Source organism: Vulpes vulpes, chromosome 16 (genome assembly GCF_048418805.1).
Source record: "Vulpes vulpes isolate BD-2025 chromosome 16, VulVul3, whole genome shotgun sequence".
In the NCBI taxonomy this organism is placed as follows: domain Eukaryota; kingdom Metazoa; phylum Chordata; class Mammalia; order Carnivora; family Canidae; genus Vulpes; species Vulpes vulpes.
Genome location: NC_132795.1, coordinates 60,711,826 through 60,730,088, shown reverse-complemented (window position 1 = coordinate 60,730,088; position 18,263 = coordinate 60,711,826). Strand labels below are relative to the sequence as shown.

General features: G+C 45.0%; 1 protein-coding gene and 1 long non-coding RNA gene across 5 annotated transcripts in view; both read left to right on the top strand.

Annotated features, from left to right (window-relative positions):
- The window catches only part of POLR3B (RNA polymerase III subunit B), a 107,745-nt gene extending 93,840 nt beyond the window's left edge, over positions 1 to 13,905 (top strand). For all 4 annotated transcript variants that reach the window (XM_026010930.2, XM_072741614.1, XM_026010931.2 and 1 more), the window contains exons 24-28: positions 402 to 505; positions 1,111 to 1,277; positions 5,155 to 5,268; positions 8,260 to 8,433; positions 13,475 to 13,905. In XM_026010930.2, coding sequence (XP_025866715.1) covers positions 402 to 505; positions 1,111 to 1,277; positions 5,155 to 5,268; positions 8,260 to 8,433; positions 13,475 to 13,604 — 689 coding nt within the window. In that variant the 3' untranslated portion in view covers positions 13,605 to 13,905. The remainder of the gene's footprint in view (positions 1 to 401; positions 506 to 1,110; positions 1,278 to 5,154; positions 5,269 to 8,259; positions 8,434 to 13,474) is intronic.
- A 522-nt stretch (positions 13,906 to 14,427) lies between these two features.
- LOC140595901 (uncharacterized) lies at positions 14,428 to 18,263 on the top strand. Its single transcript, XR_011997835.1, has 2 exons — positions 14,428 to 14,513; positions 18,194 to 18,263. It is a non-coding gene; the product is annotated as an uncharacterized lncRNA (long non-coding RNA).

Genomic DNA, 18,263 nt, shown 5'->3' with positions numbered 1-18,263 from the left:
TGTGTTTGATAAAGGAGTCGGATCCCTCTGAGGTGGGTGCACTAGGCAGCAGATCACAGACTAGCTTACGAGGAGCAGAATTGCTGTGGACTGGAAACTTCAGAGATGGTGATGGGTCCAGGGCCCAAAGTCACCATCTTGGATTCCGTGGCACAGGAGGTTGTGTGAGCAGCTTAGCAGCACCATCGTTGTGTCATGCTAGCAGTCGGGTCCACAGGCTGCAATGCCTCCCTGCAATGAAAACCATTTTCAAATGCTTTATTTTTGGAAATTGCTTTTGTTACTCTTGGTAGAGACCACAGAGACGGAGATAAAGATAGCAGGGGGAGATTCCAATTAAGTACCATAGTCATCTCTTCTCCACACGTGCTGTACATGGCATGAGATCTTCTCTTCCCCAGGTGTTTGCGGCTTGATCGTCCCGCAGGAAGACATGCCATTCTGTGATTCTGGCATCTGTCCGGACATCATAATGAACCCACACGGCTTCCCATCACGAATGACGGTCAGTACATTTCTCAAAGGTACTGCTTTAAGGAAGAAAGCAGCAGTGGGTTCGTAGGAAGTATTAGCCATGGGACCCTGAAACTTATTTTAGAAAGGGCCTTTGACCCTCTTGCCACATCACTAGGTTCCCAGCCCCCGACTGTGCTGGGTTACTCTTCCCTATGGAGGGCTCGCGTGCGGAGCAGGTCTGCCCTTCCCTTTGAGAGCTGTCTTCTGAGGGATGAACTTAGCCCACGGCAAAGAGAGCCTCTTGAATTGACCCTAGTGGATCTCCCTTTCCATGGTTGTTGTTTGGCAGTCTAGCTCCACCACTTAGCAGCTATATGACTTGGGAAAGCTGCTTAACCTGTGTATACTTGAGCTCCCTCGTGTACAGGGAGGGAAGTAACTGCCTGTCTCAGTTTCTGGGGGCACAAACCTGGGTCCCACATGTCAAGCTTTTCCAAGGCCACACGTTAAGAGAGCGATATATACTTGCCACTATTAATTTATCACTCTTATTAATAGTAGTAATATCACAGTCTTTGGGGGGAGTCAGCCACAGCTAAATAAATAGATCTTCTACACCACAGGAAGGGGCTCACTTAGGTTGTTCCATCCCAGGTGGGAAAGCTGATTGAGCTGTTGGCGGGCAAGGCTGGCGTACTAGACGGGAGGTTCCACTATGGCACTGCGTTTGGAGGCAGCAAAGTGAAAGATGTGTGTGAAGACCTCGTTCGCCATGGTTATAACTACTTGGGGAAAGACTTTGTGACATCTGGCATTACAGGGTAAGTACATTTGTAGACATTTTTAAGAAAAAGTTTGATTTTATTAGAATAAGAAGTCAGAGTCCTTAAGGTATACCTTAAGATGAGCTTCACTCTTGTAAGAAATCAGACACAAGAAAATCTAAATTTGCTGTGGAGGTGTTAGCTGATGCTGCAGTGATCATGTTGCACTATGTCAGCATATCAAATCAACACATAGCACACTTTAAACTTGTTCACAGTTATATGTCAATTATATCTCAATAAAACTGTGGCGGGGGGTGGGGGGGAAGGGATTGGGGGTCCAAATTCACCAAACTGATAAATTAAGGAGTGGTGCTTTACTGGTGAGGCAATCATTTTAAAAGGAGCAAAGAATTTACCAACATAGATTTTCTATACAACTTTTAATCATATATAATGTAAAATCCCATAACTATTGAACTTTCTCTGCATTAATAGGACAAATATCAGGTAAATTGTGCTCAGATAGCCTGAGACCTGATATTTGCATATTCATTCACCGGTGTGTGAAAGATCTAACATGTGCTAGGTATTAAGTATATAATGGCAAACAGAATAGGGTCCTTAAGCTGTGGAGCTAACCAATGATATTTGTTACTAGACTTATTAAAAATTAAGACAAAAAAAAGTCCCTTCTTAGCAGAGCCTACCCTGACTCCTTCATCTGAAACTACAACTCTGTATTGCCCATTTCCTACTTTATTTTTCTCTCTAGCATCATTATCAGATACCCTGTGTAACAATACTAATACCATTACCTGTCTCCTCCGTGAAAGCAGGGCTCATTTGTTTTGTTGGTTGTTTTATTTCCTGTGTCTGCACACAGCAGACTCTCCATAAATATTTATTCAATAAAGAAATGAAAACAAATCAGTACAAACAGCTCTCACCAAAATGGAGGCAGAGAATGGGTTAGGACACCTCTGTGAAGTGGAGGGTGTTCCAGCAGAGGTACAAAAGGTGAAAAGAGTAGCCCATTTGAAGACTGTTTCCTGTAGAGGGGAGTTTGACACCTTCCAAGGGGAGGTGAGGCTGCACAAGGGGAAGAATGTTCTCACAGGCAGAGCACTTGCTCCTCCCATTAACTTGGGAGAACCAGAGATCCCTGAAATTCTCGTAAATGACAGACTTTTGAAACTTGACTCACACATGGTTTTAAAGGATCAACTCAGTTGCTTAAGTTAAGACACGTATTGTGTTTTGTGCCAGATAAAACTCTGGGACATAGTGTTTATACCATTCTTCTGAGGCTTCAAACTGCTTGTATACAAGTGAAACTGGGACTGAAAGTGTAAGAACCCAGGTCTTGATTTGGTGCTGCACATAGATTATCCAGGTGGGATTAAAATGGTCAGAATTGGTATCTGTTAAAAATACTGAGTGGTCTCTAAAATGTTCTGTCCGAACTGTGGTAACATAGATTTCCTTAGGTGTGTCATACCTAGGTGTTCTAGAAAATCACATTACAGGAAGAGAGTAATGGTCCATTTCAAAAGTGATTCATTGAAGTAATTGAGGTCCACTTCAAAATTTGCATTTGGGGATCCCTGGGTGGCGCAGCGGTTTGGCGCCTGCCTTTGGCCCAGGGCGCGATCCTGGAGACCCGGGATCGAATCCCACGTCGGGCTCCCGGTGCATGGAGCCTGCTTCTCCCTCTGCCTGTGTCTCTGCCTCTCTCTCTATCTCTCTGTGACTATCATAAATAAATAAAAATTTAAAAAAAAAATGTTTGAAAAAAAACGTTTGGTTTAAAAAAAACAAAATTTGCATTTGCCGTGGCAAAACATGGTCTCGGTTTTGTTCCTCATCCAGAAATAATGCAGAAGTTGACCAAAAAGTGTACAGAACAATGAATGAATTTCTTTGGCCTGCTGAACGTAATTTTACTGAAAGATTTGGATGGGTTTTGCTCTGCTTCCCATAGATAACTTTAGGCTCTGTCTACACCACCTTCCTCAGTGCCCTAGCTAGTATTTCATGTCTGCCAGTTGTCTCAGGGGCAAAGTTTGAGAAATAGTAGTGTAGCTTGTGAGTTGAAAGTTTTCCCAAAGGGCTTGCAAACACATTCACCCACCAGCTTCACCCCTTGCCAAATTCTTGAGCATAACTAGAAGGGAAAATTGCACACGCCTCTCTTCAGTGGGTGATGGATGGCATTAGGTGAGTCTACCATGAGCAGCCACACCGAGGAGGACTGGAATTATTGATGATCAGAGATGGAAAGAACCTTGCTCTGACCCCCTTGTACAACTAGGAAACTTGGAATAAGGAGGTCACATAAGGACTGCATGACAGAGCTGGGACAGGGGTCATGTCTCCCGACACGCCATCTTTTGTGCCCTGCAGTCCCTTCTGTGTCCCCATGAATTTGGCCATCCCTTACTGGCACAGCGGCTTGGAGGCCAAGATACCGGTGCTGGTGGTGCTGAGGGTGCTAGGAGGTAAGGCAGGGGCGCAGAGGCCTCCGCATGGTGCTCGTGGCCTTTGCTGTTTCCACTCCTTCTTGGTGCCATGGCCCACACGTGCACGTACAGTGTTTGAGCTGGGCCAGCGCAGCTGGGAGAGCCCTGGACATGCTGCCCTGCTCACCAGCTCTCATTAACCCCTCAGATTCTCTGTGCCTGTGCCTTCGTCCTCAAGATAGGAAGGACAGTGGCTCCCTCCCCTGATGCTATATGGAGCAGATGGCACATGGTAGCTTCTCCCCTTCTTTTGAGGAGGTTGTGGGGCAGTTAAACTTTCTTAGAGGCACCAACCCCCCCCACCCCTGCTGTTGCTCCAGACTAAAGGAGAAAGGTTTCTTCTGTCAGAGCACTGAAATAGTCATTGTCTGTTATAACCCTTATTACAGTTTTTCTAAGGATTCATTGAGTCAGCTGCGTTCTAACAGACATTTACTGAGCACCAATTCTGTGCCAGGCAGGGTCACTGCTGCTAGAGCCATAGTGACCAAGGAGACAAAGTGCTGATCCTGAGGCGTTCCTCATCTGTGATGGGGAAGACCTATAATAATCGGGGAAATAATAAATGTATGTTATAATATCAAGTGGTGACAAGTGCTCTGAAGATAAAACCAAGGTAAGAGTTGAGACAATGTGGGGGCACACTGATGGTGGGGTGGGAGGACCACTCCTTTATGTAAGGTGATAAGGGAACAGGAAGTCTCTGAGGAGGTGAAATGTTTGACAGCCATGTGAATACCTGGTAGAAGAATGTTTTACAAACAGTAAGTGCAAAGGCCCTGAGGCAGACAGGCTTGCTATGTTTGAAGAGCAATGAAGAGGCTGGTATTACTGGAGCAGAATGAACAATGGGGAAAGGGAATAGGATGTGAGTTTGAGAGGGGCAAGAAGCAGATTATATTAGACCTTATGGCTGTGATAGAAAATTTGAATGATACGGATTCTGAGTGGTAGGAAACCATATGGAATTTAGAGCAGAAGAATAACTTGCTGTGATTTACATTTTAGGAGTCACTCTGGTTTGTTTTGTGAAAAACAGATTGTTGAGGGACAGGAACGGAGGCAGGGAGAGCAGCCAGAGGGGTGTCTGTGGGGGTCCAGGCAAGAAAGCCTGGTGGCCGGACCTGGGTGGGGGGTAGGGGTGAAGGAAGGACCATCCTGTACGTACTTATTCACAACCTTTTTGAGTTTTCATTTATTAATGAAACAGTAGGTCTTCTGATATATCTATGGTGTGTTTCTATTTTCAGATATAGCTTTCTCATTCCATGCAGACTGAAAATCATCTTTCCAGTCACTCATGAACCTGTTCTGGAACAAACCAGGCCCTGCCAGTAAGGGGTCCTGGAAAAGGCTACCTCTTCTTAACCCAAACCTGATTTCTTAGCCCAAAACTCTGGCATTTCTTTCAGCGAGCCCTTAGAAGCATACATCTATTTTGGCCCGGTGTACTATCAGAAACTGAAGCACATGGTGTTGGATAAGATGCATGCCCGGGCCCGGGGGCCACGAGCTGTTCTCACCAGGTAAGAGAAGGGCAGTTACAGAATTTATAATGCAGCCAAGTCTATCTTGCATTTCCTAGATGCAGCAATAAGCAGACTCAGCAAAGTTTTGGTTTCCTAGAGATGTCAAAATTTGGAGTGTTAGACATCAACAGGAATGCTGTGTGTCTGCTTAGCATGAAACAATAGCGGCTGATTCAGAATCATTCATTCCAGAGGCTTGAGAGCAAAGCCCTCACTGGTCCTGTCAGTAGTCGCCGAATATAGTCCTTGACTGTACCTGTCTGCATAGACCATCTTATTCAAAGAGGTTCATATATGAGAATGTGGACACACTTACAGACCCACCGCATTACACACATGGATACACCAGCATGCTCCCTCGTATACACAGAAAACACAAACATACAGTGTTTGGGAGCCCAAGCCACAGCTGTCATTTATTAAAACTTCTGTTACTGGAGCAGAAGATCCTGCACTGGGGTCCAGTGTGCCCCATTCACCAGTGTATTCTCCACTCTTAAGCACACTGTTTTATGTTAATGAATGGTTGGGTATAAATGTTGGGAAGGGAATCACAAATGCTAAGTTTCGTGTGTTCTGGGTACTACATTTTCTGGCTAGAAAAGCATATTTCAGGGCAGTGGTTCTCCACCACAAGCACTTTGGGCTCCCAGGGGACATTTGACATCTTGGGATGTCACAGCTGGGGGTGTGGGGAGGGAGCTACTGGCACCTGGTAGGTGGAGGCCAGGAAAGCTGCTGAAGATCCTACAGTGCCCAGGGCAGCCTGCACCACAGGGAATGACCCAGCTCAGTATGAGGTTCGTGCCAAGGCTGAGGAACTGCTCCCAGGAGAGGGAGCATAGGCCTTGAGGCCAGATAGACATGGATGTGAACTCACCTCTGCCTCGTAGCTTTACCACAAGCCTTGGACAGATCACTTAGCTTCTCACAGCTTCAGTTTTTCTCATACGTCAAGAGGTGACAGTAATGCCCACTTCACAGCGTGTGGGGAACAGTCAGATGTTCAGATACGGAATGTATATGGTGCCAATCCATGGGGGGTGCTCCATAACTGCCCAGGTCCCTGCCTGCTTGCACTCATCATGGCTGGATGTTCCATATAGGGCTAGGGTTCAGGGCGAAGCAGTCAGTGTCTGAGTTTACTTTTTTAAACCAAGGGAGAGGTATGGATGACTCAGTTCCATGACCATTTAAAACTGAGTAAATGCACATACCTGTTGAAATGCTGTGTGTGGTCCAAATTGCAGAAGAGGGAAGTGAAGTCAAGATTCTCAAGACCCTAGTGACCCAGCAGTGAGACCCAACTTAGTTTAGGTGTTCCTGTCCCTTGAGCGCTGTCCCTCTGGAGCTTCCGTTTCAGTTAGAACATCCAAAAACTATTCCAGAGGAATGAGTGTCAAAACAGTTATTTTCTATTTTGTACTTTGTTGTGTAAAGAGTTATTACTTCTGTGCATTCTGTGGGAAGACTACCAGGGGTGCATTTGTCCGCCCACTATTTTGATTGGTTTAATCCAAGTTTTGGTTTCTGCCCACATGTGATTTAGCCACCTTCACTTGTCCAATGGCCACAGATCGAGGGACTCCTCCTATCCCAGGTATTCTGTCAGCAGATAAAGACAGCCGTTGTGCTCAGTGATGAAGTTTCCACTACGGTGTGTTCATTTTGATCATTTGTAAGTTTTTCACACATAGATTGTCTTTGAAAGAATAATCTACAACTTAAATTGAGCTCCCAATATAACTTTGGCAACAACAAAAGGTAAAATTTCAGCATGGGTTGGCATACGCCCTGTTTACCTTTTTAAATCTAAAACAAGCCTGATGTTGGTGGTCCCCCCGGGACCCAGAGAGTGTCACTCCAAAATCAGCTAGCCAGGGCAGCCCTGGTGGCTCAGCGGTTTAGTGCCAACTTCAGCCCAGGGCCTGATCCTGGAGACCCAGGATCCAGTCCCACGTCAGGCTCCCTGCTAGGAGCCTGCTTCTCCCTCTGCCTGTGTCTCTGTCTCTCTCTCTCTCTCTCTCTCTCTCTCTTTCTCTCTCTCTCTGTCTCTCATGAATAAATAAATAAAATGTTAAAAAAAAAATCAGCTAGCCAGGGAGCTCACTTTTTTTTCTTTTCTTTTCTTTTCTTTTCTTTCTTTTCTTTTCTTTTCTTTTCTTTCTTTTCTTTTCTTTTCCTTTTCTTTTCTTTTTTTTCTTTTCTTTTCTTTTCTTTTTTTTTTCCTCTTTTCCTTTTTAATAGTTTGTGTCAGCACTACCTGGCTAGGGCTGCCTGTGCTGTTTCAGAATCCCCTGATTGTCCCTGCACCCTGGAATCCTTTTGAAGGATTCCCAAGCACGGCAGATACATAAGCCACAGGGAAGCTGTTCAGGGGACTCATAGCTCCCAGCTCACCCCCGTCTGAGGAGGAATGGAACATGTTCATACATGAAGGACAGTTCAGGTGCTGTCTGATTCCATGTGATTACTGATCTATTCCAAATTTTATAAAAATCCATTTGATTCTTTCCATGTTTGTTTCTCAGTAACTGGAGCCCCAACAACTACTGGGGGACCCAGGCTTCCTCCACGCTCTGTTCTGTTTAGTTTCTCCACTTTCAGACAATAGAACTGAAACATCTCTGAAAATACTCCAAAGACATTCTTCCCTGATGTGAGGACAATAACAGTAACAGTATCATGATGGTGGTAGTATGATGATATGTTGATTTATTATTCCATCACATAATATGACTTCTTACTACCACTTAATAACAGTAGCAACCACTAGTATTGTCTTCCCATGGCTCTTTGGGAGCCTTACATCCTATGTTGTACAGATGCGGCTGAGGGGCAGGCTGAGCAGCTCCTCAGGTTACCGTCCCGTGAATGATTTGAACCAAGATGAGCCTGCTCTGGAGCCTCATGCGCTTGGCCGGGATGGGATGCTGCCCTTTGTTGGTTCAGCAGAATAATGACACATCTGTCTGATTTGTCTCCAAGGCAGCCCACTGAAGGTCGGTCTCGTGATGGCGGTTTGCGTCTTGGAGAAATGGAACGTGACTGTTTAATCGGCTACGGAGCCAGCATGCTCCTACTAGAGAGACTGATGATTTCAAGTGATGCCTTTGAGGTTGATGTCTGTGGGCAGTGTGGACTTCTGGGGTATTCTGGCTGGTAAGTGGGTGCCATGTGCCTCTTGTACCGCACACCTTGCCTCTTAAATCATAGCTCAGGAATCGACCCCAGATCCCACCCACATATTACCCATCCTGCCCCATCCACGCACTCCTAGAACTGGGGATTTTATATGTACCTGTTTAGTTTGTCTGCCTAATGCTCTGCTTTCTACACACTAACCAGAGTTTAAATACCCAAGGAGTATGGACTTGCTCTTCTTCTTTTTTTTAAGATTTTATTTATTTTGCAAGTGAGTGAGAGAGAGAGAACTAGCACAAGCAGTAGTGGGGAGGGGCAGAGGGAGAAGCAGACTCCCTGCTGAGCAGGACTTGGGACCTGATCCTAGGACCCATGGATCATGACCTGAGCCAAAGGCAGACGCTCAACCAACTAAGCCAATTACGCACCTGATTTTGTCTTTTTAATATTTTTTCAAACACCTTTTATCACTGTTTACCTGTAAAAAAATTGCTAGCAGATCCATTGTCAGATATGAGAAGTACAGCATGTTGTAACTAGAACTTTTTAGAGAACATTTTGTTGAATGCACTTATTTAACCTCAAACCCAGAGATCCCGGTATGTTGTGCCAGGTTACATAGCACATTGGTGACCAGGACCAGGACCTGACACCCTGGCCCCTTGTCTGTGCTCCAGCTGAACAGCAAGCTGTTTTACACCGTGAATTCCATGATAGCAGAGCCTAGGTCTGCCTCAGGCACTCACTCAACACACAGAGTTTGCTGAGTGCCAGGCACTCTTCCAGGCCCAGAGTGCAGTGGTGAATAAGACACATGAATGGCTGCTCACAGGGAATTTACCTTCTAGTTCATTCCAACTACATTGGAAGCCCTCCTGCAGGGGCTCCCTGCTCAGTGGGAGCCTGCTTCTCTCTCCCTCTCCCTCCCCCTCCCTCTCCTTGTGATCTCTTGCTCTTTTTCTCTCTCAAATCTTTAAATTTATTTTTTAAAAAAAGATGAAGCTACATGTTTGTTGGTTTTGTTTGTGTAGACAGAGTATCTTTACACCTCATAAGTGGAGAAAAGGTGTTCCTTGCACTGAGGAACAGCTCCCATGCCTTGGGTTAGTCACCTCTTGTGACCCTGACTGAGCCTGTTGGCAGGAGGACCTGTAGCTTACCATCTCCACTTACTTTCCTACCAGAGATGAGGTCTAACGAGGTCTGAAGTGGGTCTGCAGGGACAGGAAGCTGCCTTGACTCCCTAGTCAGCCTTCTCCTGACCTCCCAGAGCCTCTTCTCCCCAGAGAGACATCATCCCCTGGAGGAGAAAATTAGGCCCAGTTATGCAATCCTTGCCAGAGTTCGAGGACTTGAAGGTTACCTGGGCCACCTTCCCCTGCTGAGTCTCCCCTCAGTGAAGCCTCCTTCTCAGCCCTGCCACCCTAGGCCTCCAGTTTCTTGGTTGAATAAAGCAAATCAAGAGCCAGAGTGAGCAAGCATCTTCAAATATAGTATATGTCTCGCTTGGTAAATGGCAAAACCTTTTAGCCAATTATTCAGTGGGTTTTTGCGTAGAAGAGTTGATGAGACTTGTCCATGAAGAAATCATTTCATTTAAAAACGAACACAAGAGGTGGCCATTTGCAGCTCATTCCTTTCCTTAGGTTGCAGAGACAAGTGATATGATTCTAAGCATGAGACTGGCTCTTGTATCAGTGACTGGGGTAGAGATTTCAATTCGGAGATTCTATTCGCCTTTTGAAATGCATATTGAATTTGTGTTATATTGTCCTGGCTGTGTAACAACAGCCACACAGTGTAATAGGAAGGTCCCCGGGACCAATGCCACTGTGCTTGTATCTCCAGATTTGGCACAAGGATTTTTAAGTCATTTGCTTTGAAAAGCTGGTACAGAAGAACCATTTTATTAAAAATAGGGATCAAGAAACTTCAGAATGGATTTTCTTTCCTTCTCCATCCTCCCTGCATTTTCCCCTGTGCCCCCCACCCAAAGAAGAGAGAGAAAGAGAAAGCAATAGACCAGATTCTCTCACGTACTTTGACAACCTTGCCCTCTCTTTCACTGAATCTTCAGGGAAACTAATGAAGACAGTAATTGATCTCAATATTATTCTATTAAATTCTTACCTTCTTTCCTGCTTCATTTCTGTCTCATTTAGAGATCATGTGATGGCAGTGCCTGATTTTGAAGCTCATGTGTGTCATGTGTATTATATTTGAAATCCTTTGAAAGAGGGCTAAATCAGGTTACACAGTTTAAGGGTATTCACTGTAATTAAACAGACCTGGATGTAGTGTGTCTGATTTTGAGTGGCCCGCTTGTACCCTTGTTGCCAACAGAAAAAAATCCTAATCCAGTCTGGTAGTCTAACAGCCTCCTTGTGTGCGGCTGTCTGGCAGAGGAGCATAATGATGCTGTGCCTTTCCATCATTACCTGGGCGTGTGTGCTGGGCAGTGTCGGGGGAGCACGGGCGTGTGTAGGAGGAAGTCGCTCTTTAATGAACAGCACAATGGAGGCTGAGTAATTAGAGCAGTTCAGAACCTTGAAACTGGCCTTTTGTCAGTGATTTGCACATTAGTAAGGCATTGCTATGGGGATGTTTACAGCAAGACTGTTGTTCGGCAGTAGACGTGAGGGGCATAAGTCACAAAAGAGAGGTCCGGAAGAAAACTGCAGAGAAAAGAAAATCCCTATTAAGATAATTAGCTCATAGAGAACGTTTCCCTGGACAGTCATTTCTCATGTGGAACCACAGCTGCCTTCTTTTGCTGCCTTTGCCCTAAAAAGTCAGTTTATTTTATTGTTTTGGGTCAAGCTTCTTCCTTTTGAAATTGTTCCAGACACAGGGTAAGGTAACCTAAGGGCTTGTAATTTGTATGTGTGTGTATATGTATATATATTTCTATGTATGTGTGTATGTAGGTATATGCATTGGAACACTTTAAATGATGGAGAAATATTTAATAATAGAGAAGGTTTGAGGGCTTCCTGGATTATGAAACCAGCACGTATGGAAATTTTTAGAAAGCTTGGATTGAAGTTGCAGAGTACTATAGACAGAACCAGCAAGAAGTTGCTTCAGTTAAAACCATTTCTCCAATCTAATTAAAGCATGAACATGATTCCTGAATAAATTAAGTCAACCAGACACATTAAAAACATAGTTCTTAAATGATAATGCATTGAGAGGTCTTTAGGTGCAGTCTTTTAGGAAGAAGTCTTTCACCATGTTTGTGTTAGTACTGTTGATGGGACCCAGCACTCTCTGTGTGTCCTCAATTCTCCACGGGGACCACACTGGTGGCACAGGCCTGTGCCGGCTCATCTTTCCCCCGTCCCTTCTCAAGAAGCTCACATCTGTAGCGTCACTCACTACCACACTCAAAATCTTAGTACTTTTCTTTTCTAAAATATTAAAAGCTTGATTTTGGTGATTTCATAAATGATCCCTGTACTTTATAAGGTATTCAGTGTTATAAAAAAAATAAAGAAAAAATGTAAGTAGTCACATTAATTCTCATCACCCAAAGATGACCACTATGAACATTTTAGTGACTCTTTTTGGGACATCTCTGTTTGTGAGTAACAGTTATGTAACCCTCACTCTCCAGGGTTTTGTTTTATTTTTTAATCATGAACCTTTTGAAATTCTGATAATAGCAGAAAAATGCTATTATATACTCACCAAAAAAAACCTTGTTACATGTGACTTTGGGGGCTTCATATATATACTGAAACCCCATCTCCTGAGGACCAGGCTCTTAAAGAAACTTCCTTTTTCACTCCACAGTGTGTCCTGGACACCTCTATATTTCAATAAATATGGGTCTGCATCATCATATTTAATGGCTGCACGGTATTCTTCTGTAAAAATGTTCTGTAATCACAGAACCAATTCCCTCCCAGACACCTGAGCAGTCTCCTGCTTTGTGCTGTTATAAGCAGTGTGACCATGAACATTCTCATGAACTCACCTTTGCCACTTTTGTGATTATTATTATTATTAATCAAATAACGCACATTTCCATTTTTACACATGTTGCCTTACTGCCCTCCACAGAGGCCTTTACTGTTCACGATGGAATTTCCAGTTTCCAGCTAACACTGAATCTTCTAAGCCTCGGTTGGTGTTGTTCTTACACTCACTAACCACTCCCTATTGACTGGGAGGACCTAGTTTTCTACCTAAGCCTTAGCTGCCCCAGACTCGAGGTGTAGGGTGAGGTCCTCTTTTGGTCTGAAACCTGAAAGGATAGTTTGCTTTCTCCCTGGGGAGACTCTTCATTAGTTGTAGCCATTAATTAAGAACTAAGTTCAGTTCCCTGGCTCTTCCTGAAGGAAGAGAAAAGAAAATTCTAATTGGAATAGACATGTCTTGATCAGGAGATTTTGTAGGGATTTGATGGAAATATATGCACACAGGGAGAGCATGTTGTAAGTACCGTAGCTTCTACTAGTTGAAATAACCAAGCTTGAAGAGTGCTGGAAAAATAAATAACATTTGATGGCCACCACGTTCTATGTGAAAGCTTTGTGTTCCTCATCACACTGAAAGTGTCTCAGTGACAGATGAAATTGTAATTGTTGAAAATCATGCCTTGAAGAGTATAATATAATAAATTTCTATCAAATACTTGGAGATTGAATTGATTTTCAAAGTTTTCAACGATGAAAAAGTCTAAGTCTGAGTGACTTCAAGACGGCTCAGATTTCTGGGCCTCACTCAAAACAAGTAAATTGGAAAATGTTTTGCATTGTAAAGAGAAAGATCTAGAAACATGGTAGTAACTGAATGAAATTGCACGCTTTTAAAACTGCAGGAGTGATAGGTGTTTTGTTTTTCCTTTTGCTTCTTGGATGCTGCTTTTTGGGGACTGAGGGAGACTTGGGGGGGCACAATGTACATATCTGGTAGCAGGCAGGACTGAACCCCAATGAATAGAATAGAACTGATAGGATGGCAGTAAAACTTTGTAGAGAAAATTCTTACTTCTATACGCAGGGCTTCGTTGCCGAGTCACCATCCCTCTGACATGTACTGATTTGGGTTTCAGGTGCCATTACTGCAAGTCATCATGCCATGTGTCTTCCCTCCGCATCCCATATGCCTGCAAGTTGCTGTTCCAAGAACTGCAGTCTATGAACATCATCCCCCGGTTAAAACTGTCCAAATACAATGAGTAAGGACAGAAAAGGTGATTATTTAAAGAGAACAACCGGTAGTTCCAACACAGTGGATAGCAGAGGGGATTGAGGACCACGTCTCCTTCTGTAATTCCTTTGAATGTCCCCCCTCAAAGAAGAAAGATGAGGAGGTTTTCTTACACTGGGGATGGACCACGCAGCCTTGATCCGTGAGCCATGGGCACTGGGAGATATATGCTGCCAACACGGACCGTGATGCAATGTCTTGTTCCTGTACTGAATGCGATTCACAAATGGATGTGACCTAAAAGATAAATAAACTTTTATTTATGTTCTGGTATCTTGACATCTACTCATGAGAAAGATCAAGTGAATGGTTATATTTTTTGAATATCTTTTTTTTTTCCAGAAACCATTCCAGGCAACTCTGATAATTTTGAGGAGAGTTCCCTATCCTTCTAGGAAGTTTTCAGTTCTCTAACAAAGATTAGAAGGTGCAGGTTCCAAACTGAGACATCCTTGAGGAAAAATTGTGTCGGGTCGATATTTCTATAAACTAGCAGATATGACATTTGAATAGGTGTTTGAGAAATACCATAATAGGAAGTGGCCAAAATTGTTGAGTTCATCCTGCTACGGTTTTCTTTTTTCAAGTTATTTGTAAGTTCCTTGTTTTAACAACTACCAATTAGATTCCTATTTTAGGTAATGATAGAGTAAACTTTTTCAGGCCACCCTCGAAGCCCTTTTCCCCTCAAGGATTTGCCATGTTGGAAGTGGCACAAGGACAAGAGACTGAAAAGCCACACCAAAGCGCCTGAGAGGCCACAGCCCTGACCTGAGCTTTGGCAGAGCACAAGAGCTGGAAGACAAAACCGTGAGCTCAGAGTTGCCCAGACACCCAAACAAGAAAGGCCAACATCCCAAGTAGAAAGAAAGCTCATTGAGGTGAGCCCAACTTCTCTACCACCTTTCCCTTTTATGAGTCTGCTCAGGCTGCCACAACAGAATACCACAGACCAGGTGGCTTACACAACAGAAATGTATGTTGTTGCCATTCTGGAGGCTTGACATCCAAGATCAGGGTACTTGCCAATAGGTTTGGTTTCTGATGAGGACTCTGTTCCTTTCTGGCCACAGATGGTCACCTTCCCACCGTGTCCTCACACAGCCTTTCCTTGATGTGCATGAGGAGAGCAAGCAAGCTCTAGTGTCTCTTCCACTCCTTGAAAGAATTCCCTTTCCTGTTACATTAGGGCTCCTGTGACCTCACTTAACATTAATCACCTCCTTAAAGGCTCTACCTCCACACACAGTCCCATCGGAAGCTGGGGCTTCAACATAGGAGTTTTGGAGGGACACAATAGTTCTCAAGGCATTTGCCAACTCGGAACGCACAGGTGGAAATACTAGCAGTGTCTGCTCAAGCTGAACATACCCAGCAATCTCCCTCATAGGTGTATATATGCCCAGCAGACGCGTATCCATACATGTCACCAATGGGCATGTACCAAAATGTTTCCCACAGCATTATTTATGGTGGTCCCAGTTTATAAATAATCCCTGCCCACTAACAATAGGATAAATGTTGGTATGTTCACACCATGGAACACTAGACAGCAAAGAAAAAACTTAACACTATTATAGATACATCTCACAGCTGTAATATTGGGTAAAAAAAAAACAATACATACTGTAGTGGTTCCATTTAAGGTCAAAAATAGGCAAAACTAATCCAAAATCTAAGAAGTCATGATAATAGTTCCCGTCTGTAGAGTGGGTGGCTAATGCGTGGAGCAGGAAGGCCTCTAGTTTGCTGGTAGTATTGGCTGGGGAGCGGGGGGGGGGGGGGGGGGAATGGATTGAGTGTTGGTTACATGGATGTGTTTATTTTATGAAAATCCATTGAGCTATATACACAGGATTTTCCATTTTTCTGAGTATGGTATACTTTAAGTTTTAAAAAAGGACACAGGTTCTAAATCTGTGTTTGTCTCTTAACTTCATAGCTTTGTTACCCCAAATAGAACACAACTGTCTTCATTCTTTTAATTGCCTCATTTTTTGGTTTCTCTCATCTTCAAAATGGGAATGATACTGAAGCCTAGGGCCCTTTTTAAGATTAAATGAGATAATACATCCAAAGGACTCAGCACAGTGGCACCTAACAGATGTTCACAGATGCTTGTCATGTTTTCTTTGATACCATTCTCCCCCACAGTGCTGCTGGGACAGTCCATAGCCAGTACCACTTCGTGGGGAAAGAGGACAGGCAGATGCTGAGTTTGCTTTGGAAGAGGGGGTTTGGAAACTGGGACCAAGTGCAGAAACTGTAGGGTTTTGCACAAACTGCCTGGGTTGGTGGTGATAGGAAGGCAGGAGGGTGGGAGGGTTAGAGAACGCACTTCCCCGGAACAGCCATTTACCACAGACATCAAAGTGAGGCCTGTTGGCGGCACGGGAGTCCCGGAATAGCTCCGTGGAGCCCTCAGAACCCGTTCTCAAAACGCTTCCATGTGGGGAGAGTCAAGAAACGGATTTCAAAAGAGAGAAGAAAAAGGCCTTGATTGGGTGCTACATAATGGGATAGTTTTCAGCTGCTTCAGAGCATTTGGGTCCAACACGTCTATTTGCCGTAATGAGTCACATGAGAATGAGCATTAGGGCTGGTGGCTGGGCCCATACACCTCGGCCTCCTGAGTAACAGAGAAGCCCGTTTCTGAGAGACCTGTAAATAATTTGTGAAACGGATGGTCAGAAAAGTGACTGTAAAAGTAGCACCTCTTTACCATCCATATTTACTCCATATGTGTCTTGAAAACACTTTATTTCATTTGCTGAACAAAAGTTGGGTTTTTCTGCATTAGCCCCCACAGGGCCAAGTTGGTGGGAAATTAAAGTCAAGCTTTAAGTTTAGGCAGTTTTTAATTGAAGAAAGAAAAACAACAAGTGGCAATCCGGAAGTATATGCTGTTTGTTGCCAAAATCAAGCTATTCACTGGGACCTCAGACACAGGCTCCAGGAGCAATTAAGAGATTTGCTTCAGCAAATCAGATCTATTGTGACCAGGATATCAGGGCAGAAGGTCTCAGAACAACCGGAAACTCACATGTTCACTCACGAGGCTAAGATCTCAGACCACGGTCAGAGGAGTTAAAGTATTTTTCAATCCAGGTAATAGCTCTAATTCTATGCACAATAAATTTTAAGTCTGGTTAAGTCCCAATCATTCATGTTGATGGAGGCAAGGAATGGTCTGAATATATTTAAACAGATGAGGGATCCAAATTCTTTTGTGTTGGATGTTGGGGTGAAGTTTATACTCACGTTCTTAATATAAAGAAACGTGAGTGAAGCCTTGTTGCATCTGCTGTACTTTGGTGACTCCTATGAACGCTGTATTTGAAGAAAGTGGATTTAAATAATGACAGATCCCGGAGGGTCGGGTGGCCTGGCCACTGGAGTGTTCCTCAAAGTGTGGTCCCTAGACCAGCAGCATCAGCCTCACCCGGGAGTTTGGTAGATATTTGCTGCGACCCCGCAATCCCTGTCTTAACCCCAATGCAAGCTAAAAGTTGAGGTCCACCCTTGTGAGCTACCTGAAGAGTTTTGGATCCTGTCCTTAGAGCCAGACTTTGGATTTTTCGGGAATGCCAAAGCACCCTACCTCTTGGGAACTAGCCGCCCACTTTCCTCTCTTTTTTGCTGGTGTTATACTCCTCCTCAGGCATAGCTTGTATTGGCCTGCCCCTCCTGCTGGCTCCAGCCCCCCACCCCGGCATCCCCCAGTCCCCCTGGCATTCTCTGACCCCCCTGGCATCCCCTGGCCCCTCCTGGCATTCCCCAGACCACCTTGGCATCCTCTGGCCCCCTCGGCATCCCCAACACCCCCACACCGCCCCCGATCCAGCATCCCCCGGCCCCTGCACCTGCCGGAGGAGAGCCTGCACGGAGGACGCGGGCGGGGACGGCGAGAGTCGCTGGAGGATGCGCTGCTGCTGCTGCTGCTCACCTGTGCAGGCTCTGTGCGGGCTGGGTGCGGGCTCTGGCCTTCAGGTGTCTGCTCCCCCCGGCAGCTCCCCCCGCCCCCCGCCGCCCACCAGAGCTGCCGCCAGCCCCACAAACGGAGCCTGCATCAAAAGTGGGCCCTTCTGAAGTCACTGCTGGGAAAGCCAGGATGTCTGTCTCGACGCCGGCTGCTCACCTCAGTCCTCGCGGGTCCTCGCAGGGAGAACACAGTCCCTCTTCCAAAGCCAAGCAGAGTCAGCAGATGCCCTCGGGCGAGCAAGGCTTCCTGGGGCCCACAGGGGTAGTCTGGTGCTGGGCTTTTCCGACTCTTTCCAGATGCGGAGTGGCTCCCCTGGCCTCCACCCATGAGATGCCAGCAGCATCCCCCAGCTGTGACAAGAGTGTCTCCAGACGCTGCCAACCGTCTCCCGCAGTTGAGAACCACGGAACCAGACGATGCTAATGAAAGTGGTTTGAACTGCAAAGCCAACAAGAACAATTCCAGCTCAGTTTCAGGTTTAGTGCTGTGGATTGGTTCTTGTAGACACGGCCACTGTGCTGCTGGGGAACCGAGTGACTCTACTATGTTAGCATGACACAGCCTTGTTTTGCCTTCAAGGTCCCAGTAGTGACAGAAGATAAAAGTGACATCAGTCGTATTGGTCATCAATAAAGTAAGTTTCATTCCA